The 23,799-nt window shown below is 42.8% G+C and overlaps 1 protein-coding gene across 1 annotated transcript in view; it reads right to left on the bottom strand.

Annotated features, from left to right (window-relative positions):
• Positions 1-909: 909 nt before the first annotated feature.
• The window catches only part of col27a1b (collagen, type XXVII, alpha 1b), a 61,403-nt gene continuing 38,513 nt past the window's right edge, over positions 910-23,799 (bottom strand). The window contains exons 19-61 of the mRNA XM_061071943.1: positions 22,990-23,043; positions 22,809-22,862; positions 22,667-22,720; positions 22,519-22,563; positions 20,998-21,051; positions 20,723-20,767; positions 20,501-20,554; positions 20,314-20,367; positions 20,052-20,105; positions 19,536-19,589; positions 17,951-18,004; positions 17,471-17,515; positions 16,586-16,630; positions 16,393-16,446; positions 15,723-15,776; positions 15,587-15,640; positions 14,720-14,773; positions 14,209-14,262; positions 12,763-12,870; positions 12,611-12,664; positions 12,236-12,343; positions 12,100-12,153; positions 11,528-11,581; positions 10,468-10,524; positions 10,331-10,384; positions 10,160-10,213; positions 10,008-10,061; positions 9,825-9,878; positions 9,564-9,671; positions 9,375-9,482; positions 8,190-8,297; positions 8,035-8,088; positions 5,820-5,882; positions 5,602-5,655; positions 5,464-5,499; positions 4,924-4,941; positions 4,773-4,808; positions 4,358-4,384; positions 4,175-4,240; positions 3,757-3,925; positions 3,537-3,646; positions 1,846-2,064; positions 910-1,726 (exon numbers count right to left, since the gene is read on the bottom strand). Coding sequence (XP_060927926.1) covers positions 1,580-1,726; positions 1,846-2,064; positions 3,537-3,646; positions 3,757-3,925; positions 4,175-4,240; positions 4,358-4,384; positions 4,773-4,808; positions 4,924-4,941; positions 5,464-5,499; positions 5,602-5,655; positions 5,820-5,882; positions 8,035-8,088; positions 8,190-8,297; positions 9,375-9,482; positions 9,564-9,671; positions 9,825-9,878; positions 10,008-10,061; positions 10,160-10,213; positions 10,331-10,384; positions 10,468-10,524; positions 11,528-11,581; positions 12,100-12,153; positions 12,236-12,343; positions 12,611-12,664; positions 12,763-12,870; positions 14,209-14,262; positions 14,720-14,773; positions 15,587-15,640; positions 15,723-15,776; positions 16,393-16,446; positions 16,586-16,630; positions 17,471-17,515; positions 17,951-18,004; positions 19,536-19,589; positions 20,052-20,105; positions 20,314-20,367; positions 20,501-20,554; positions 20,723-20,767; positions 20,998-21,051; positions 22,519-22,563; positions 22,667-22,720; positions 22,809-22,862; positions 22,990-23,043 — 2,910 coding nt within the window. The 3' untranslated portion in view covers positions 910-1,579. The remainder of the gene's footprint in view (positions 1,727-1,845; positions 2,065-3,536; positions 3,647-3,756; positions 3,926-4,174; positions 4,241-4,357; positions 4,385-4,772; positions 4,809-4,923; positions 4,942-5,463; positions 5,500-5,601; positions 5,656-5,819; positions 5,883-8,034; positions 8,089-8,189; positions 8,298-9,374; positions 9,483-9,563; positions 9,672-9,824; positions 9,879-10,007; positions 10,062-10,159; positions 10,214-10,330; positions 10,385-10,467; positions 10,525-11,527; positions 11,582-12,099; positions 12,154-12,235; positions 12,344-12,610; positions 12,665-12,762; positions 12,871-14,208; positions 14,263-14,719; positions 14,774-15,586; positions 15,641-15,722; positions 15,777-16,392; positions 16,447-16,585; positions 16,631-17,470; positions 17,516-17,950; positions 18,005-19,535; positions 19,590-20,051; positions 20,106-20,313; positions 20,368-20,500; positions 20,555-20,722; positions 20,768-20,997; positions 21,052-22,518; positions 22,564-22,666; positions 22,721-22,808; positions 22,863-22,989; positions 23,044-23,799) is intronic.

The following is a 23,799-nucleotide window of genomic DNA, read 5'->3' as shown; positions in this document are numbered from 1 at the left end:
TCCAAGTCTCTGCGTCTTTGTATCCAACAACACTGTGGTTGACAGAATTCACCGCATTGCCACTAAAATTAAACTGAGGAGAAATGTTGTGGAGAGGGAAACAAACAAGGCATAACGTCAAGGACACCATTGTTCTCTGTGTTTACAACAGCACAAGCTGTCAGGACGTTGACAGTTCCAGGTGTGAAGTGAACAGAAGGAGGGGAAAAATGTACTTTTCCAAGTAGGCAGTTTAAATGCATTTTGTTATCTCGCTTTGCTTTTTTGCTATGAAATGTTCAACAATGAGAGAGAGAGAGAAAAACTTCAAGCTGCTTCTCAACAAAGGTTTCAGAACATTTATTAAATTACCTTTTTCATTAGACTTCATTCACACGGCATAAAATGTCTGTACAGACCTGTGAGCTCATGAATTGTGGTAGTTTATTGTTGTGTATTGTGAGAAATCCTCTGAGTGTGACATAGACGGCTGAGACGAGCGACAACTGCTGCAAAAATGAACCGACAGTTAATTAAGTTAAGTTAAGTTCTCAAACTACAGCTGATTGTCCAGGACTGTGACATTAACAAAAGCAAAGACTGAAGAGTCTTTAAAGCTCCAAGTGACAGAAGATGTGCTTAAAAACATGGCCTTGATATCTGGATTTCAATCAGAATTTAAATAGACTCCCCTGTGGATAATACAAGTTGCATACTTGTACATTTACATTTGAACAATTACAAAAACAACTGTATTCATCGTGTCAGACTCGTAACAAAAAAATAGCTGAAAATGTAAGAATAACATGAAAACATAATTGAATGAATTTGTAATGTATGTGTGTTTTACAATCTTCCCTTTTTATCGTGAAGCACAGACTTTACTTCGCTGGGAGCTGACGGAGGGGGGGTGGGGGGGTTATCGTAGGCGTGTCGACCGTTGCAGCACCAGGTTTCACCTCAGCGTCGTCCCACTTGTTCGCCGTGGGACGGGAGGTGCCGTACGAGGTAGCGTCTTGACACACTGTGGAAACCACGGCCCACCTTAACACGTGGAGCACCCCACCCAGCAGCTGTTCGTGTGAAAGCTCTCAGCACTGGACAGCTAGTGAAGGCTCAAGAAGACATACCTGGTGGCAGCATGTGCCTGTGTGTGTGTGTGTGCGGCACACTGTTTACCTGAATGAGTGAGTGGATGCTGTATACGCCCAGAGGCTGCAGAAAACAATAACTTTTGCACGTTATATTACAATATACAGTACATATACATGTATAAATAATATCTTAATATTAAAAATAAGAATTATTGCAATTGCAGATGTAACCGTTCCTTATTTCTGTACAGATATTACTTCCAAAAAAGGGGCATTCAGATCTTTCAAGTCTCTGAAAAAGAAGCTTATTATTGTTTGCCATAGGCTGATCAGTGCCTCCAGTCTCAACTCTGCATCTCCAATGGGCTGCCTCTCTCTCTCCGGTGCCGACTCCTGTGGCTGCAGTCCGAGCATATTTGGGAGAGAGAAGACGGAGGTCTGAAGGAGGCGTACCCCCCCTCGCAGTCCCTCCTTTAAGGAGTTTTCCGGACCCCCTCCACAGGGCCCTATAAGAAGCACACGGGTCCGACCTCGAGGTGATAGCGTGCGCCAGGTTCTGCTGTGGGTAGATCCTGCACATCCACTATGGGGAGCAGGTTTGGGTCCTGGGTCTGGAAGATAAAGTGGGTCTGATGCCAGTGTCCATCTTTGATCTGAAAGTGAAGGATGCATCGTGTCACGTGCTGCGATAATGTGAAAAACAGATTCATGGGATCGGTTCTCTCTAAAGCGCTGAGTCGGCAGGTTTTGTGATCATGTGAACAGTTCGTACCCAGCAGTCATCGATGGGGATGAGCGGCTCCAGGAGGTCCCCGGCTCGAATCCTCTCACCGTTCCAGGCCTTGAAGCTCACGGCCCTGGTGGACAGCTGCAGGGAGGGTCCTGCTGCCCACACCGCCGTGTTGAGACAGTGGACGGTGATGTGCTGCACGGCCTCTGTGCTCAACAGGTGGATGAAGTTCATCTGGATACGACCCACTCCCATCTCCAGCTGAGAGGCAAGAGGATGTTGGACAAGTTACTGACAGTGAGTCTCATTATTTAAAGTCAGAATCTGCACATCGTGTGTGTGGATGTAATTGAAAGCGCAGGCCTGTCAGGTTTGTTTTGGAGTTTATACCAAAATACACTATATGGACAAAGGTTTTGGGACAAACTACACATGACACCTACAGGAGCTTGAATCACATCCCATTGCAAATATATAGGCATTAATTTCCCCATTATTCTTCTTCTTAATATGGATTTGCTCCCCAGCTTCCACTCTTCTGGGACGGCTTTCCACAAGATTCTGAAGTGTGTCTGTGGGAAGTTTGGCCCATTCATCTAGACAAGCGTTTGTGAGGTCAGACGCTAAAGGTGGACGAGAGGACTCGGCCCACACTCTCCGTTCTAGTTCATCCCACAGGTGTTTGATGGGGCTGAGGTCAGGGCTCCTTGTCAAGTTCTCCCACTCCAGACTCACCCAACCATGACTTTGTGCACTGGGGCAGAGTCATGCTGGAACAGAACTCCTTCCCCCAAACTGTTCCCACAAGTTGGAAGCATAGAAGTTTCCAAATATCTTTGTAAGATGAAGCAGTAAGATATTTCCGTCACTGGAACTAAGAGGCCGAGTCCAACAAATGGGACTGAAACACCTGAAGTCGATGATTAAGATGTGTGTCCCAATTCTTTTGTCCATATAGTGTATGATTCCATTCAGGGATTCAATCAAGTGTCTCAGCGTGACCTCCAGTGTGTTAAGGAATGTTCAAAAATAGTTTATACATTTAAAATAGGCCTGTTTTTAATATGTTTGATCACAAGCTTTCATAATATAAACATTACTAAATGGATTTAGTTGTTGTCAAGTGTTAGTCAACTTGAGCACATGCACATTTTGGAATTGAGGACGGGTTCCAATTCTGTTATAAATTGCATCTGGATCACATATTGTGTCTTTGAGTGTCTTGTGTGTCCACATTATTTTATTTGCTGTTAAAACAGGAATTGGATCAGGGTTTTTTTTTTAAATATTATTCCAAATCAAAGGAATGAAAGGATGGAAGACAGCCTCGGATTCTACAGGTTCACTTGCCAACTGTGTGTGTGTCGTTTAGATGATGACTCGGCCAAGTCTAAAGATTAAATCTGACTCCTTAAGATCCACTGAAGGATTTATCCGTCCAAATAGTGGCGGTGTTTATCGTACGGAGCCAGAAAATGAGCAGCTGTGCTCCTTTATTTATCACATCGATGGCGTTACATAGACAGTCCCACAGCCAATCTCCAACTCTAGGCTTCTCTACTTCTGGAGATATTCGAAGACAACATGAGGAAAACGTTATCCTTGAGGACATGAGCACTCATGGATTTAATATTCATCCTCTGTCTGCACAGAATTCTCCCAAAGTGATCCCGTCTGTGTCTAAGTGATACGTGTTCAAATTTGATGGGTTGTTTTATCTGCGAGAGGCAAACCTTGGATACGGTGATGGGTTTCAGGCAGGTTTGTCCCCCGGCGGTAAAGTTGCACGTCACCTCAACAGTGTCGGCAGTGCAGCCGAGGTTTGGGTCGACCCAGTACGTGCCTGTCAGAGACGAGAGGCGGGGGGGGGGGGGGGGGGAAATGGCTCTTATCAATCAAAACACATTGAATATCTGTATGGGAGTGACGGAGCGGTCTGAAACGTCTCCTCACCGTCGTACATCCTGTGTTCACAGTTGTAGAGGTCTCGGCAGATTCGGGCAGGATTGTCGTGGGTTCCCAGCGGGTTCTTCAAACTCTGGATCAGAGTGCTCAGATGCTGCAGGGTCTTGAAGATCTCTGTGCCCTGGTCCAACATGGGCTGGTCCATGTTCTGAAAGGGCTGCATCAAAAACATGTCTCTTATCACTTTTCATTTTACCATATTAGTTTGTTCCTCCCAAGGCTGGAGATATAATTACAGTTTAGTCACGTGTTCACCCAGACAACCCGGTGCGTACACATAGTTAAAAGCAAGTATATCGCTGCTCTTTTGCAATGATTCCATGCCCCATAATGAGTTATAATATTGTGGGACAGAACAGTCAAACATGATTCTTAGCAATGAGCCTTATTTCCCTTTAAAACTGACCTCTTGCCTCAGAGCAGTGTGGGAATCAATGATGACTTGAAAGGCGGCACCAAGAGCCTCATTTCTCTACCGAGGAAGAAGACAGCGAGACAACAAGTTAACCACAACGGCACAGATCATTTCTACGTGTCTCAGTTCCTGTCAGAAAAACCCTGAAGTGACAATGAAGAGAAACATACTCACAAGTGAAAGGGTAGAACTGGGAAGACCCTAGAGAACAAAGGGAGAAAACAGTTTCTGTCCTTGATCTTACAAGCAGCTAATTTAATTTCAAGTTGGATTCAAGATGCACAAAGTGAAAGGATAATTTTTCTATTTCATGTTCTGACTCTAGATCCGTCTTTTTTGTCTGGAAAAATAAAAAAAACTTGAAATATACACAGAGAGCACATAGCGCCACTAAGGCTAACACCTTATCTTGTCACATGAGAGAAATTGGAAAAACCTCCTGGATTCGCCCTTCTCCTGATCTGTTCCAAAACTGAATGGTGTCTTCCTTGTGTCACGACCCACCCCAATTCCAAATTGAAATGAAACAGTGTCTGAGTAAACAAATAAAAAAACTAACAATGAAAACCACGGGTAATGAAGAACTCACCGGTGGTCCTGGTGGTCCACGAGGACCCGAAGATCCCTGAAAATTCACAAGATGAGAAGGTGATCAAGTGATTCATTCTGTTGCTCTCAGCCTGACTTGACCACAGGCCTGAGTGAAGAACTGAGACTAAGCTGCAAGAGGAACTACTCACCCTTGGTCCCTGCAGCCCCTGATGGAAACCAAAGAAAAATAAAATCAATATTCAGAAGCGAACAATTCCACAATAAAAGAAGGAGTCTGAAAGCAGATGTGATATTATTCTATCATGCACAGCGCAATGTCATCTTCCTGCTACAGATTCAATACCATGTGTTCTATTGCTATTGAATTGCACTTTTGCATCTTTGCAAGCCTACACTCAGAAATCTTATTTCCTCACAGCAAACCCACACGCGTGTGTGAGTTGGCATTTCAGCTTTAGAGCTTGTGAATTATGCCCCCCGTACGAGCACTCAACAAACCTCTTTAAAAAACGCTGGAGATGAGCATGCACCCAACATTTATCACCCTGACAGGAATCCACAGCATCTAAGTGTCACTGCGAGTGTAACAACAAACAGTGGAGTACAACAGGAAATGAAAAGTGCTGAAGGCAAAGCGGGCCGAGTGGTGCGCCGTCTCCATACTAAGTATCTTATCCTGTGCTCACAGTACAGACAGAAAGGGATTCATCAAAAACAGCAGCACGCACCGTCTCCCCCCAACTTCCTTTGTCACCCTGGGGTCCCTGATGGAGAGAAAGGAGACACAGGATCACTCCATCACTGCCGAAAAAGCAGAGGGAACTCGCATAAAGCTTGGCAGAGAGGATGAAATACGAGGTACATACAGGATGACCGCTGGGGCCAATGATGCCAACGGGACCCAGAGCTCCCTCCATACCCTGGAAAGCAGTGGCATGTTAGTGACTGAGGACACATGTGATGGAGCATCTGATGAGGCGGTGCTTATATTTCATGGCGGCTGTGGAGTTTGTGAGAGTTCAGGGCTCCGACTTCGGCTGAAACGCAGCAGAGATAAATGTCACCTTAGGGCCGTTCATCTTACCTTTAAACCACGTGGTCCTCTGGGACCCTGGATCCCTGCTGAGCCCATGTCTCCGGGAGGTCCCTGGAAGAACAAGGGTTTGTCTCATTAATCATAAGTTATGGTTAATCAAAGGTTAAACCAGTGATGTCATCTATTGGTTTGAGAACTGCCATTTCACTGAGGCCATCTTGTTTTTTTGATACCAGAAGAAACTATATGGGGTGAGCCTAACTGAGAGCTTAAGGTCACGCCCACCTACACCTGCAGCCTGCACCCATTGGACGAGTACTAGCTGTCAATCACACGGTATCCATGCCCCAACCAAGGCACTTCCGCATTGACTCTACTTCCATTATATATTCAGTGAAATTATAAAACCAGTATTAACTAACCATTGATATTTTTTTGGCCTTAATTTCTCTTCAAACAACAGCTGCCATTGTAAAACGCTGAAGCTGCTGAAATGTCTTAAGCTGTAGTTTCCCTTATGGTCTCTAGCTGGTGAATTTAGAAAAATGATTTCCCAATTCCTTACCTACATATTAATAACCTACGTCATGTGACATATAATGTCATAGTATGCTGTTAGTATGCAACGCTTTGACAGCCAAAGAAAAATCACAGAAGTTTTTTCCCACAATAATAAATTATTTTGTGGACTTATCCCACCGTAAATAAGACTATTGAGGCAACAAGGTCATCTAGCTCTCATTTCATAACTACATTTTTTCACTATTATTCACCTCAGTGTCTAGTGTGTGAAACATCTCACCAGGAAATACCAAAAATCCTCACATATTGGAAACTGGAAACCTGTAAATGTTTAGGATTTTGGCTCAGAATTACAAATCCAAGTGCTTCCTGATTTTCTGTTGATGTACTTTAATTGACTTATAGTTGCAGCATAATATAAAATCCTCCTAATTTCTCATTTCACTTGGCTAATTAAAGTTACATGGAGCTCGTGGACCTCAATGTATATTCAAGGCTTAGAAAGGAGGCGCGTTTGGGATCGTGTTTGCTTTTCTAACCACAGTCTCGGTCTATTACCCTCAGGTGGGGATTACCGCTCAGGTTCCCCTGCTCTACGGAGCAATACTTACAAACACACGCTTCTAAATGCTCGTTCACAAATGCATGCAACGGCAACCCAGATGTTTTCATATAGTTTATGGTTCCATAGGTTCGTCTTTGTGCAACCGACAAACAAAACAGTAACGGTAGAAACAAATGTGTTGTCTTTGAGATGTAATATTTGCATAGAAACACTTCACCAACTGCTTAATGGCACTTGGGCTCCAAGTTTAATCTCAGCAACTGCAGCTGTAAAACTGAAGCTTGCGCCATCGTAGTACCACAAGCAAAAACGGCCTATGTTCGATAAATGAAGTCATTCTGAAGGAGAGGAGAGTTTTGTTTTTAGCAAACAAGCATAAACTACTCCATCTCTATTTTTATTGAAAATGAGGTCAATACTTTCAGAGTTTAACAATGTACTTTTAAGGCCTTTGAAGAAACATTATGAAGATAAGTTAAGACCTCTTTCTTGTCCATGTTGGTTTGCAGACCCATGTTGATTTCATTTTGTACTTATTGAAATTCAATCAAAGTGAGATTAACGTCATGATACATTTACAGGACTGTCAAAGTTTTTAAGCAATTTAAAGATTCAACATTCAGATGAATGATTGGATTTTAAACTTGTAACGATGACCAGCAAAAACCCTGAAATCCCTCCAAGACCTTTATTTCTGCCTTCACCTTAAACCCATTGCTCCTGAATTCAGACTTATATACTAAGAGCTGAACACTAAAGCTCATCTGCTTCACACTGCTGTTCAACTCCCACTGTGGGAAAATATCCAACGTCACTCTCAGGGTTTTGAATAGAGAGTGGGACTCGAGTGAAGCCCGCTTTGTTTCTTCAGCTGGTAATAATCTACAGAGCCGCAGCGCTGTGAGTGAAGCAGAATTATGGTGCAGCAGATGTTATCCTGCGGCATGTTACATTAATACCGGAATACCTAACAGCTTTCATACCATTTTGAGTTAATGTCATGTACCTCCAGACAATTTAAAGCATTTAAACTTCACACAAAAGTACTTAAACTAAAGTTAAACCCGGACATTAAACCATTTCTGACCTTGGGGTTAAGAGCTTGTAGCTCGTGGCTTTAAAGCTCTGACTGATATGAGGTAATCATTTTGAGAGGGGAACTTGATGGGATCGTACCTTTGGCCCAAAGAGACCGAACACGCCTGGAAATCCTTGTTCACCGTTATCCCCCTGAAGCACAGAGAAGGGAAAGTATGACAACCTCCATCACTGCACAAGGACTGGACACGGGAAGGAGCTGCAGTAAATTAATTTCACAAGTCAGTGCTCACTGGTTGCCCTCGAGGTCCCAGGTCTGCTTGTTTTCCTGGAAATCCCATCCCACCAATCGAGCCTCTTTTCCCAGATGGACCAGTTTGACCTGGGAGACCCCTCTCACCCTGGAGAACACACACACAATTAAAGCACAATCCTCACAACTCGTCACACAACCTCCTGCAGATCACAGCTTTGGATTCTGGATTTATTCGACAATGTGCTTGAGAATGAGATGCAATTCTGACTGTGGCTTCTTTGCTCACAACATTATGACACATCAAGCTCTTTGATAGTTCACTTTAGTGCCTTGGATTAGTTTTGCATATTGTACTTAGCCGTCCTAATTTTGCCTTCATCTGCTGATGATGAGGATGATGCTGCATTTCAGACTTTTAGTGCACATTTCTCAGAGCTACTATATTCTTGCTTTATTATTTTCTAGCATTGTTAAAAGTCCTGTGTTGTGAATACTTGTATTGAGTGTTGTGACCAGTTTTAGCTAAACCACAATAAAAAGCTTAAAATCTTTCACTGGTTTCCATCAACGGACACTGCATTTAGTTCAGACCAGTTAGGAAGCACAAAGCCAGGAGTGGAACCTGGATATAGTCCTGTGCCTAGAACCCTACATTACTCATGTGCCCCTAATGATGTAGAAAACATAAAATGTCCAGATTCAGTATATGTATGCACATAAATCACCAACAGATGATGCAGCATTATGCCCTCACCCACAGGCTGTGAGGTGAAAACTGCCTTTTACCACAGCTCCAATAAATAAAGCCCTTGTGTTTGTTACAGTCGTGAATATGTACATTTTATATGATATTGTTGAGGCAAGTCAAGTCAAGATTGTGCCAACTCATTGCTGCTTTACAGCCCTAACTCCCCAAATTATTGCAGAGAGTATTTGGTCCTTTGAGACACTGTGTAAAGTCTTTGTGCAGACGTTGGCATTAGAGGTCAGAAAATGCTCCAAATATTAAGGAAGCATTTTGTTGCCAGGGGAGGTAGCCTTGGCACTGTGATGCTGCTTTGGCAGATTAAAGCTGCGTTGACAATTTCCACTCTATACTGTTAACAAAGCTGCTTTGTAATCTTTCGAGAAAAAAAAACACTTGTGCAATAATTTAAGATTAAACTCTTTGTGAATAAGGTGAAAACTTAAGAAGTTGCAGCTTCTCCTGCATCACTCTCACCTTTGGTCCGAAGGAGCCTTGACTTCCAGGTAGCCCGGTCACACCACTTTCCCCGTGAAGACCAGGTTTTCCAGGTAATCCCACTTCTCCATCTTCTCCTTGCTCCCCCTTCAAACAAAAAAAAGCAATAATCAGAGCTGATATTTAATTAATTCAGCAAAAACAATAAGTGCTCTGATCTGTCCTCACCTTGACTCCTTTACCTCCATCTTTACCAGGCAGCCCGTCTATTCCAGGTGGCCCCTCGAGTCCCTCCCTGCCCACGACTCCCCGTGGGCCAGGAGGACCCACTGGACCCTTATGAAAGACAATCAAAAGTGTTTATATATATATATGTACATAGTTACACATCGTTTGACTGAGTTAAAGTCACAACAGATTTAGTTTATTTAGTCCAATGTCACAAATCCTCCTCAGGACAGTTACGTCAGTACAACGCTTCCAACTCACTGGTGGTCCTCTGGTCCCAGCTGCGCCTGTTGCCCCCGATTTTCCTTTCTTACCCTGGAGTGTAAAGAGTTCATGTTGCACAGTTCATGACATGGTTGCATGACAGAAAGTAAGTCAAATAATACAACAGTGAGGTTTCTCATCCATAAACAGAAATCATGCCACTTTTATTTACGTCCTTACTTGATCACCTTTGGATCCTTTCATCCCTGGTCTTCCCTTTGGTCCAGGATGTCCCTAAAACAACCATTAGTGTTTGATTTGGATCGTGTTTGGACAGTCTGACTGCGACTACATGAGTTTTACAATTCTAGAAAAACAAATTGGATACTTACAGGAAGCCCTGTGGCACCAGCTTCACCTCTCTTTCCATCAAAACCTAGTTGACCCTAGAAAAAGAACATGCAGTTCTGCAGTTCAGTGTATAGAACAATCCTTAAACCTCATGGACGCTACACCTGCAAACAAATGCAATTGGAACAATAATTGTTTTTTATATCACTTACAATGTGTCCCGGGTCACCTGGCTCTCCTCTCTCCCCTCGGTCTCCAGCAGGACCCTGGATTCATATAGGAACAAATTAATGAAACAATCCAGAACATCGCTAACAGACAACACAACACGTCCATGTGAGAAACTCACTCTGTCACCTTGGGGACCTGCAGGACCTTCCACCTTACTGTCATCCCCCTCTTCGCCCTGAACAAGCAACACAGGGACACACAAACAACCACAATCAATGGCATTTCCCCCCAAAACCCAACGGTCTGTGCAAAATCAATGTACAACAATCATCCACTCTCTTTTTGCGTGAACAGCAAATCATTGCATGTGCTATTACCCACAATGATCCCATTTCACATAATGGTGCCAGTCTCTGTTCCAGTGTCTTGATGGAATTCATTAACCAAAAGCCACAAATGTGTGTATGATTTTATTAGTCATGTGCTGTGCATGTGTCAGATTAAACCCAGGAGAGACGAGGCCGGCAGGCGTCTGAGAGCAGGACGCTGGTGATCAATGTCCAGGAGACGAGCAAAAATGACACTCACACGGGGGACGGTGATGGAAAAGGTGCATTTAACATAACCGTGATAGGGATCTGTTCTCATCTGCAGCGTGTTTCAGCGTCAGGGTTACCTGGCTCTCAATTTAAAATTATAAATTTTGTAATTACCAGTATAATAGCGTGATATTGATTTAATTATAAAGCAGGCACGGCCTTCATTTTGAGGATATTGGCAAAGAGAATACAACAAACAGCCTCGTCCAGATGGCTTCTGCCCAGGGACTTAAAAAAAATGCAAATTAGCATCTCGCTAAACTCTGGTGCAGTGTGTTCTATCGTGTGCTGCTCCTGTCAAATAAACACAAATTATGGTTCTAATATCCCCAAAATAATGAGCAGGGGAGTCCAGGTGCTGGGCTAATTATATACATTTGACAGCGCTTAGTTAATTGGATGTGTCCTAGTTCTTATCATCGATCAAATTAGGGAGGAGTTGAGGAATGTTGCAAGGACAACAGGACGGACAGAGGAAGCACTAATTAGGGACACGGCTGAAGTTTCCATGCATCAAACAAACTGACCATGTAGTTAAAGGCAATGGGCTGCATGTTAAATAATGCAGCCATTACAGGCCCCTGGAGCTTCTTTAGTGCAGACAGCCATTAGGAACAGCAAATAAGTTTGCGAATGTACCTTTTCACCTTTCGGCCCAGGAGGTCCCAGTGGGCCCTGCGGTCCCATGTGACCCTGTGACAAGAAACAGAGTTAGTGACTGAATCTTCATTTTGAACCGTAACCTTGTAAACCTCCACTGTAATTCACTTCACGTCAATTAACAATTTGATTCTACTTTAGTACTAAATGTGGAAATATTAGGTCAGCCAGAGTTATTGGTGCCAGGAGAAAGTTCATGTACTGATTAAGTAGAAAGACCAACAACATTTTACACCAGTTTTAGAACAGACAACAAACCTGAACACCAACTTGCAGCATAGTAGCACCGTACCATTTTTGCCACAGACAGTTCACCCACAAAATGCAGGTTTATTCTTTATCAGAGGCTGCGCTGAACATTATCTACATTATAATGAATAATAGAAAGTTACATTAAATAGAAAAAGAAAAAGGAGGATTCATAGATCAAGTTCAATGGCCTTGGTCACAGTTTTTAACATTTTTGATTTGACAGCAGCGGAGTTTTGGAAGTTCCCTCATAACATCCTTCAAGGAGACGTATCACTCCACCACTGAGATGAATTGCTCACCTCGTAACCTGATATGCCCGGGTTTCCTTGTTGGCCCATTCTCCCCGGTGCACCCTTGGGAAATTATACACATATATTTAGTGCACATCCGCCAAACAACCAATTAAGTGCTTCAATCCGCCTGTTAAGAACTCACCACTGGTCCGATGGTGCCTCTTGCTCCCTTCTGTCCAGGAAACCCCATTCCTCCGTGCTCACCGATTGGCCCGGTCTCTCCCAGGTGACCTTGGTGACCCTTGCTCCCCTGGAGAGAGGCCTTCAATGAGCAGGTATGCAGCGAATCTACAGAAGTTCCCTGAACAGCTGTGTGTGTGTGTGTTGTTTGACATTTTCAAACATTTAATACTGAAAGACCTGACGAGCACCTGCATCGTCATACTTAAGGAGGTTGCTGACCTCGGTATTTACCGATAGATCAGAGATCTATTCAACTCCTCCTACAGGAGAACAAACTCACAGGCATCCGAGAAGGAAACGTGCATTTTAGCCTCGAGCAAGTGAACTGACAAACCTTTTGTCCTGGTTTTCCTCTTTCACCGAGTGTGCCAGGTTTCCCCTCCTGACCCTTGGAAAGAAAATGTAACGGGGGCTGTAAGTGGACAGAAAGATCCGCCTATTCACGGGAATTGAATGAAATTCGGAATTAGTTGATGAGACACTCACCCTCACACCCACCAGTCCAGGGGGCCCGGGAGGTCCTTCCTTTCCTTTCAGGCCAATTTCACCCCGCTCACCTGTGGCCCCCTCCGGACCAGCTTCCCCCTTTTCACCCTGAGAACAGCAGAACAAGTCTATGAGAAAAAGGTCAGTGTACAACTGCATAGTAGCTTGATTTTGAAAAGCGTTGCACGTTGTATACAACATCTTTAATTGTATCCAGTGCACAAAGGTCACCGTTGACACGAAGCCTGGACAGGAGAGATGTGAGTTCTATATTAAAGTCGTCTGAGTTAGCTGCAGTTTCTACAGTTTAAAGTCTGTAACTTTAAACTACATCACAGTGATTTACATGTTTTTTAGATGCTCTCATCATGTGTCACTACACCATTCATGTTGCCAAAAAGTGGACTTATATGTATATATGAAAAATACAAAAATATATATATATCCCAATCTGGCACAAAGATTTATTTTGTGTAAGAAATGGATGAGGACAGATAGTTAAATATATATATAGAAGAATGTTTCACTTTGTTTCCTAAAACTCTGTATTGCTTTTTTAAAAATTGATAAACACTTAATATTATCACACCGACAAACCATGTGTTCAAGACTGTAAAGCAACAGTTTGAGTTTATTTAAAACATTCATTGTCAAACATTGTGAATTTCGACCAGATCTTTCTTGTTAATAAGCTGATGCCAAACAGTCACGTTTAGTGAGACGTCATGACTTTGTCTATCGCTTTCTTTGTTGAAATTCAAACTTTAACAAATGAACAAAACTATGAATTTCCATTCTCCTAATACTTCACAATTAAAGCTGTTAAATCTATCCATCCGGAGCGGCTGTGTTTTCCAAGCAGGAGCTGCACTCAGGCCAAGAACCCCTCCGAGAAGTTTACTCTCCTGACTAAGGGAAAACACTGTGTCCAGAACAGAGCCGAACACTCATCAGGTTGACTCTGTTCTGATACCCTGTCTCCTCTTCGCTCACATTTGACCCACGTCTCCGAGCCAAATGCTGCTTGTGGCTCCGGCTGCTTGTGGCTCCGGCTGTTTGTGGCCGTGCTTCCAGCAGTTTGGCTCCGACCAGCCGATCTGCTTTTTGTGCTTTCTTTGTCTCTTTTTCTTTTTTGTATGTGTGTGTTCTGTCACAATCCTTGCCAGACAGTAGAGCTCTTAAAATAGCCGCTCTATCTGTTTTCAACTAAGCATCAACACAATGCAGCTCCAACTGTGCAAAGGGGCAAACAATACGCAACTAGCTCTAATGAGAATGAGCCTCTGCAATAAGCAGACAAGTTCATGGGGTTCACAGACTAACAGCTTCAGGACAGGGAGAAAAAACATGAATGTTGAAATCAGTGACAATGTGATTACTATTTGCTGTGGCCCATGATGCATGTCTCTAATTTTCATTCACAGTTTATTTTATTGTCATACTTGCCTTGGCTCCATCTAGTCCACTTGGTCCAGCCTCCCCATCGATGCCTGGCTCTCCCTGATAGACAAATTATAAAAACATTATGGATGCAACCAGGGACATTGGACCGTCAGTCACAGTTGGGGGCGCTGGCAGAGAGTTTATATTATTATGACCTCATATTAAACGCAGAGCAGTGGGGCCACACACGTGATTATAGCTGTAATTTGAACATCCAACTCTACATCATCGGGCATAAGTCCTGTTACTGGATTCCTCGCAGTTGCATCCCTTGCAGGTAGGGGGTGCTCCACTCCCCACTGCACCCCTTCTCCGAGTGTCCCTGGTTGCATCATGTTTCCACGACACAGGGACAGTAATCAAGGCAAACACATTCATGCATTGAGCACATAGTAACACTCTTAGTTCAAATTAATAAAAAACGATGGTTATACTCTGTGCTGCAAGTGACTCGGCTACTTTTATATATTATTGAATATTAAAAGTCACTAAAAGAAAACCATTGTATACTCACTCTCTGGCCAATCAGACCCTGCTCTCCGATGTTGCCATGTAAACCGATGAATCCCTGCCAGGAGAAGGAACACGACGTTAGAGACGAGTATTGAATTATGACTCAACCCCCAAACCTGGAGGCTGCAAAACATCATTTTGAATAAAGAAAAAGGAGAACAAAAACCCCACAATAATCTAATTTGATCGTCCACCTCAGTGCACAATAAGCTTTTTCAGTTTTATTTGCCAAAACTTCAAATTGGAAAACTGGAGATTTGATTTCTGATTGGGCTTTGATGATATTTATAAACAGATTTTTAATGAATCTGGCGGCGAGGCCGGATTCGTCTGGATTCTGTTTCTAGTGTGACCAAAAAAAGTTTTAGCTTTGGTTTCTTCCTGGTGAACAGTGTGTGTGTGGAGAACAAAAAGGACAAACACATTGATGCGAATGATTTAGCTCTTGGCTTTTTCATTTATCTTCATTCGTATGCAGATGGCTTGTTAATGGAGATTGGCCAAAATGTTGTGTGGACTTTAAACCCAGATAACAAGTATCAGTGTTTGTGTTTTGTGTGGAGACACGTTGAACTAGTGTGATTAAACAAACTAAACAATTTACGATGAAAACCAGAAGCCCCCAAATATTGGCCGTTGTCCCCAGAGGCTACGATCTCATCAGAGTTGGATGTTGGATTATATTTTTATCTACAAACAATAATTAAAAATGTCTGATCTTGCTCCCAGGACTGAAACACAAACATGGTTCCATGAAGTGAGAGCCCACCACCACAACCATTACAATTTACTAAACCAAAGATTGCTATAATGTTATCATCCACCAGATCAATCAATACAAATTTCAATATCATATTATCCTCTTCACCTTCTCCCCAGTCTCACCAGGCGGTCCTCTCTCTCCATCCTTCCCTGGTGGACCCTGTCAGAAAACAGCCTTTACTTTTCAGCGCTAATGTAGAAGTCAGTGGGAGCTCTGCCACCGGCCGTTTGATCCAACTCACCGTCGGCCCCCTCTCCCCCAGGGGCCCGATCGTTCCCTGTGGCCCTGCTGGCCCCTGCGGCGACAGAAGTAGAGGCATCAATACGAGGGTTAAGAGAACTTTGTAATCTTGGACAACACTTCTGAAAGTGACAGCAAAGAGGGACAAATATGGAAAGAAATAAAAACCAGCCAGAAAGTGGGGATTTGTGGAGATAAGTTAATCTGCAGGACTAAGAGATTTGAAAACACAGAGCCAAAGCTTGTGTAAGGGATGGAAATGGGCCGACTGTTATCGAGGCTCATTCAGGCTACAATACAGCTGCCTCTCCAGGAAGAGGAGGTGTAAATCAAATTGTCTCAGACTCACTTCTCAGCTTGTGTCTGTGAAACTCGGGCAAAATAAAAGGGAACAAAAGAAGAGGATGAGGTTGTTCTGGGCTCTTCAGGCAAGTCTGTGGGTTTTGAGGATTCACTGAATAAAAGATGTCAAAGTGGAGATTCAGAGTTTATGTGCGAGGGTAAGAAGACGGGACAGTCACAGGTCGTAATAGATGAGACTCTATTTTCGGCCTACATCCACTTTGGGGTTCTGCAGCTTCCAAAAATGTACATAGCTGCATCAGACAGAGAGAAAAAACTAAGAAAAATAACATTTTTTTTCATATATGGAACCAAAACCATCAACTCACAGGCTCTCCTGCAAATCCTTTGGCTCCTGGAGGCCCTGAGTATCCTGTAATACCCTGAAAATAATACAGTTGTTTATAACACACACACTGCTGGTAATCGCACACATGTTTAACACCCACAGCACCCACTAACAGTCCAAAAAAAAAGTCCAGACAGACCTAAGTCAGATCTGTTTTAGTTCTAATCACTTACTGGAAATCCCTGAGGCCCAGATTCTGCTGCATCGCCGAGCTTCCCCTGCAGCGACACCACAAGAACAAAGAAGTAAATTCAGTCAGACTAGTTTTTAATGGTGCTGTCCTAGTCTGATATCATCGGCATTCATTTTAAAAGAGCATTAATATAGCGTTTCTTCTTGTATAAAGGTACTAATGTCTCATTCACCCATTCACCACACTAAGGGCATCTATATGAAGCCATCAGGTGAGACTCAGGGTTCAGTGTCTTGCCAAAGGGCACTGCGACACGTGCACTGGAGGAGGAGCCATCAATCAAACCACTGGGATTCATGCAGGCAAGCCTCACATGATGGAATTATTTTTAGCTTGGGTGGGTCTGAATAAATGGGTTGATTTATAATTTATTTATTTATTTTTCAATTTCCTTTAACGTGTGGAGATAGGGTGATGGCCTTGGTGGAGGTGTGTGCTCTCCCTCGAGGGACCTTCTCGTTTCTGATAATTGGCTGTTTTGCAAAACTGAATAATGCTGGAGGTTCACAGACCAGCTGAGAATGCACAGACATCTGTCTGTCAAAAATAAAGCATTAAAGAATAACCATTTTAGAATTATTCTTTCTTTATCAGCTGTTTTAATAGATGTTTGTCCTACTCGACGATGCACTGTGGGAAATAACAAGCGTGCAGCAAATTTACTGCAAGAATGTTTCTCCACCACTGCTCTAATGAGGAATTTCTCTCATTTGGACAAACGTTTCGACATCATTTATCCGAGATTCTTATTTCTGCAGCCAAGAGAGAGAATGACCAAATGTGCTCACACCAGAATCCCCACTTATGCTGCTAATAATGTCATAACAGTTTTGAATGGAAAGTAAAGACGCCGGATTTTTCTTACCATCTCTCCAGGGAGGCCCAATTTTCCTGGTGGACCATCGGGGCCCTGCAACGGAAAAACATACAAATCAGTAAAAAACCGAGCTTTCGAAAGTCCCCAGAGTTAAATTGTTCCCGACTTCGAAGCACAACCGGCGACATCAATATTTCAGGACTCTTTGATTTAACGTTGCGCTGTAAAGATTTGCAGTTAACGAGTGTCCTCTAAAGATTATTTAGATGTTAAAAATAGTTAATAATTACAGACTGCTGAACAAAGCTGCTTTGAAAAGTTCTCGTGATTCTTTTTCCCTCCGTGAAGAAAAAACTTGAGTCATTTTGTTTATCCTCACTTTGCATGGGAGAGATTTGATGAGTGCAATTAGGAGGCTTAGGGCCCGACGTGGCTCCAAGGCAGTTTGGCAGGAAAGGTAACATTATCAACAATTAGACACAAAATTGGGCTTTTTTATTAACTCTGACTTTTTCACCATGTGCTCACCTTTATTCCTGCAGAGCCTTTCTCCCCCACCAGGCCATCGGGACCTCTTGGACCCTGCACAGAGACGTACAGTAAGTTGGCACTGATGAATAGCTTTGGAGAACCTGGCCTCTAACAGACCTGAGGCACATGTTGTTTAATCCATCTAGTCAGTGAATTTAGCCGAGTCAATCTCCATTCCTGTCATCTCCGCTCAGTGGAGCCTGGGAGGCAGCTCTCCCTGTTTTCTAGTGAACTTTGCATTTACCCAAACTGCAGCGACACGATCAAAGATTGTGTAGCGGTTTTGCAAATACTTGGCATTTGTGATTTAGCTCCAACACTGTGCCCAATCCCTACTGTGTGGACTTTGCCCCCCCCTTCCAGCACACAGAGCGACACCGCCTGCACACTGGGGTTATTGTAAAGAAGCCTCAGGAAAAGGTCACAAATCCTGTAGCTGATTCATCCTTCAGCTTTTTAAAAATTGAACCAAGCTATATTCTGTCAGAAAACATTAAAGGACTGACAGCTGCTTATGAGAACCAAGCAGAACCAGAGCAGAACACAGCTCCTTCCTACAGAAGTCCTTCATGATAACTGTTACTAAGGAAAAGCTATTGTATCTCTGTATGTGGCTTCCTGTCCTCATCTGTGTTCTTAAAGGTATTCAAATTAAATAGAAATAGATAAATCCACGGGACACAGTTATTTCATCAGAACCCCTGTGAATTTCATGATGAGCTATTTGCAGGGGACTGTACATCATGATGAAAAACCCTTAACAACAAACAAAGCTAAATAAAGTAAGGAATAAGAATAACACATATTCCTTTTACTCCTTCCCATGGCTTACATTTTAGGAATAAAGCTGTAATCCACTTTTTTGGAGGTAATGACACTTTTCTTAATTGAAACAAATGTGCAGAGGAAAAGGTTATCACTGGTTTTTATTCAATTTCAACTGTGAATTACTTTGTAATTAGGAGAATGGTGTTTAATCATCCTGGTCTGAAAATCTAATTTCCAAAGCCTTGATGTAATTTTCAGCCATTACACTTATTAAATATTGCATTTGAGACTGCTTGTAATATTTGGGGGGGAGCCGTGTTAAACAAATCCAGAGAATGAAAAGCCTTAATTATACCGCTTATTCATGTTACATCAATTATTCATTCAGTCCGATGATCCTGCTGCGCTAGAATCAGTGGAATTATCCCGAGCTCATGGCAGACACACGTTTCCAGGTCCTGAAACTCCAGGCTGTTTCTGGAGCAGCGTGTCGGGACAAGCTCATTAGCATATTACAATTCCTCTGCTTTACTTAAACGTGATTCCACGTTGTGTCTGTGTAGAAATCATTTTTGATGTTTTGTTTCGATTGGTGTCGGATTCACATCTACACAGAAACAGTTCTTCCATTTATTCTAAATAAAATCTTGTCGCAGTTTATTCCACTGGGATCTTCTGCAAATATGAAATCGTATTCACGACGCCCGTGGCTTTATGATGCTGAAGTTAAATGCTGAAGCTGTGATGGAAACATTTGGGTGTAGAGTGAACTGTTGGGTCGTATCATTCGTTAACACAGATTTCAGCTACTTGCCATGATGCCTGTGGGCCCTCGGATGCCGACGGATCCCTGTGAACCAGGAGGCCCCTGAATGTGAGGGAAGAAATATTATTTGAGTTTTACTATGGAAAATAAGATATAAGGGACAGTGTCTAAGTCATAGATACAGTAGATTAACCTATTTTTATATAATGTCATCAGTCAAAATCATTTTTTTAAATTTGTTTATAGATGATATATTGAGTAAATAAAACATTTTTCTAAGCTTTCAGGGCCGGTTTATGATTTAAAACTAGTTCTGAATCTGTTATTTCTCTCCTCATCAGAAATAAAATGTCTTTTAGTCATTATATTATTATTATCTCAAAAGAGAGACTCAATATGATTAAAAAACAGCCTCTGGACTTTCAATCTTAATGCTGTTTAGCAGCTTTTCCCACATGACTTATCAAAAACCTCTGTTCTGTGGACGATATAACTGAACAGAGTCATCTCTGGTTTACCTTCATCACACATAATGCTGTGAGGCAAGTTAACTGGTGAACTTACTGGGATCCCTTGTGCTCCACATGGTCCCGTCTCTCCAGGTATTCCAGTGTGACCCTGACGGACACAACATTACTTAAACGATGAATCTATATTATTCCAACACATCATGAATTTGCTCTTCAATATCTGACCTTGAATTAATCTTCGTATTGGACGATTATTATTTAAACAGTCTCTCTTAACATATCACACCCCCTTTCCTTACGTATGCAGAATTGAACACCCCATGGTGCGAGAGACGGGGTCCAGACTTACTCCTTACCATCGGCCCCCGTTCCCCTGGCGGCCCAGGGGTGCCCGTGTTCCCTCGATCCCCCTGAGGAATTAAAAGCAACAGTTAGAGAGTTAATTTGAGCACTGATCACACGCTAGATGGACAGACAGAGATTCATCAGATAAAACTTGACGTTGCACGACACCAGATCGTGACGCTAGCAGACTGTGCTAACCTTTTCTCCGGCGATACCCGTCTCTCCAGCAGGCCCAATAAAACCAGGCAGTCCCTGAAGGAGAGAGAACACGCTGTCATGACCAACTCTTATTAGTTCTATTGAAGTTATATTTCCCATAATGGGGCTGCTCAGCTCTGGGGCCCCCAACAAAACTGACACACATAGACACACACTTAGCATCAAACAGAAATCAGCAGAAAGAGGGAGAAAAGCCTTTACCCTCTCGCCAAGCTTTCCGACCTCGCCAGTTATCCCAGTCTCGCCCTACAGCAAAGCAGCCAATTAGCATATCACAAACTTATTCATGCCTTTCGTATTTAGTTCAAATCAGTGGAAATGTGCTTGGAGGCCCCATTCCCCTGTGGTAACGGAGGATTAACATCTAATTTACACATATTCAGATGATGTATTATCATAAAAGAGAACCGGGGAGAGAATGTTCAGTTATGGATGTCAGTGGTTTTGGCGGCGGATGTGAGACTGGTGGGTCTGACCTTGAGTCCATCTGGGCCCGTCAATCCAGGGAATCCCTGCCTCCCAGGTCTGCCCTGAACAAAAAGCAAAAATGACACATGGAAGTGTAGCGCAGCTTTACACAACACACACAACAACAGAGTCTCCGGTTGTGTGTGGTTCCTCGGCGCCTCGAGAGGCCGCGGCACAGAACCGACCGACAACTGCTGCCAAAACAACAACAACAACAACTACATCCCTTTAAAATACTTAATTATCCTGGAAACAAAGAGTTTTGTTTTCATCATCAAAGCATCTTATTATCCCTGAAGCCACCGGGTCATTTGTGTTTGTTTGCAGTAATCACCTGTGGGTTCCACTGCTGGGAAATAACAGACTGGAAGTTAACCATTGCAAAAATAGTGTCATTTGAGAAGTGTTGTGTTGTTCAGCGTGGGACGACTCCAAACAGACACTTCACTGGACCCAGAGAGTCACTGAGGACTTTTATTTACGATGTAAAGTAGCTCAAAGCCTCTCTGACAATTATAAAAACCATAAGTTTGCCTCTCGTGGCTCCTTCATCCACCGTGTGCAGATTATAGACTATAAATAACGATGGAGGACGAGTCTCTGCTTCCTTCCACTATCCAGAGATGAAGCCATTGACTGATTGTAACCTTTGCAGTTACACCCAGAGGATGGAGATGTGGTATCAAGGTCCCACTGATACACACGCTCAACCAATCACTAGTCAGTCGCAGCTGTCAATCATGATGTTTCCCTCCTTCAATTGCATTATGACAAATTAAATAGATTGTTTGTAAAGATGGACGACGTGACTACTCCCCAAAAGTGAAGCCATATCATCTGGATCACCCCCTGGTGGCTGTCTACAGTGTTACAGACCTTCATGTACTCCATGTTAGCAGATGGGTCAGGGACAAACTAAGATGTGAAAAATAAATAAATAGAAAAATGGTTTCTGTCATTTAGGATGGGATTCTTATCACACTGATGTTTGTTCAAGTGTTCATGTTTCCATTGAGTTTGGTTTTTAAATGTTATGATGGAAAAGCAAGATGCGACACCTACATAGTTTGGCTCATTTTTGTACAACAGGGGGGTGTCGATATTTAGAGTCTGTGATTCAGATACTGGAGACTCCTGACATAAATCTACATATGGTGGAGACGTATTTGAAAAACAAACCATACAAGGGACCAGTTGATTTATGTCATAATGTTCGTAATTGAAATATTCATATCATAATTCACATTAAACTTTCTTTGACGGTCTGGTAGCTGACAATGAAAGACAGCTGCTTAGAATATGTTTTAGTGTGGTTTCTTCCTTATTTTTGAAAAGGGCAGCAAGTAGCAATTTAGAACAATAGAGCGATGAGTCAGCGACAGACTGTCTGTCCATATGAGACTGTAGATTGGACATGAGATGCGTGGTGCTATTGTGTAGAATGGATCATGGTCTGGGGTGTAAAGAAGAGGCTGCATGATTATGGTGCTGTGGTGTTTTCTATCTGGTCCCAGGGTTCATCCACTCACCTCGAATCCAGCAGGTCCAGCTGGACCGACTGGTCCCTCATCACCCTGGTAACATAAATTGTTGTGAAAGATGAAGGGGAAGAAAAAATCTCTTTATCTCCACTTCTATCTCTTCTTTTAAATATCATCACACCAAAGTCAAACTCACCTGAAGTCCAAGATTTCCTCTCGGACCTGGCAAACCTCGAAGCCCTTGCTTTGCCTGTGGATGACAAAACCCAAGATAAACTTTCACTGCATTTCTCAAGCTTGACGCTTAATGTCTAAGTTGTTAAATCCACTCTGCTGACCTTGGGTCCTTCGGGGCCGTTTTGACCTGGTGGGCCGATGTCCCCTGGAAAGCCCTGACAGAGAATAAACCACAACTACATCATCACACAGTTTCATACTTTCCTGCAAGTTACAACACATTGATAGAGGCAGTATAAATATGCATCTTGTCAAAATATTAGTAAATAGAATATGTCGTACCTCTGGGCCAAGAGGGCCAGGTAAACCATCCGGGCCCTTTTCCCCAGGTTTTCCCTAAGAATTGTCACAAAGAATCAATAATATAATAATAATACTGTTTACATTATATATATTATTGGTATTTATTCATATCCTATCTTATCTCACACATCAGACAACCTCAAAATAACTTCAGTACCTGCAGGAAACATAATCAAGTTAAAATGAATCTGATATTTCCCTGTAAATAACAAGAAATCTGCCTCAAACCATCTTAGTTCAAGGTAATTTTGGGGACATTATGTTGAAGTTACAAGGAACTAAACCACTGGAGCTCAGAGAAGAGGAATGAGTGGAGCTCAGATGGTGGGAACAGTTGGGATCACTGGTTTCAGGATGCAGATCTCATGCAGCAGCGTCAAAGCAAGCGAGGGAGCAGGTTTTCCCAGGAATCTCAAAGCAGATCAGCGAACACGAAACATATTAAGGACACTTAGGAGCACGTGTGCCAGCTGCTGTGCCAACCGGCGGATTAGCCGTAAGGCTTGGGGAACATTTGAACTTGGAATTTGCCTGTGTCCTGCTCTGTGAGCGGGTTTGTTTGTGGTCATTGAGCTTACATTTCTTCAACTGAAATTCCCTCTAAGCACGAGTGAATGAAATCTGCTTTTTAATACATTCAAAGAATTCGACTCTTTTTTTTTCCTGAGCACTGGCGGTTTTTAAATCGACTGCATTGTTCAGAGTTTTTGCAATTTCAACACTATTGGAAGCAGCTAAAGCAGAAAAAAAATCATTTATTGATCACTCACAATGTTTTACATGCTGAGA

This window comes from Limanda limanda, chromosome 5, assembly GCF_963576545.1.
Source record: "Limanda limanda chromosome 5, fLimLim1.1, whole genome shotgun sequence".
Taxonomy (NCBI): domain Eukaryota; kingdom Metazoa; phylum Chordata; class Actinopteri; order Pleuronectiformes; family Pleuronectidae; genus Limanda; species Limanda limanda.
This window is presented reverse-complemented; position numbering and strand designations above follow the sequence as displayed.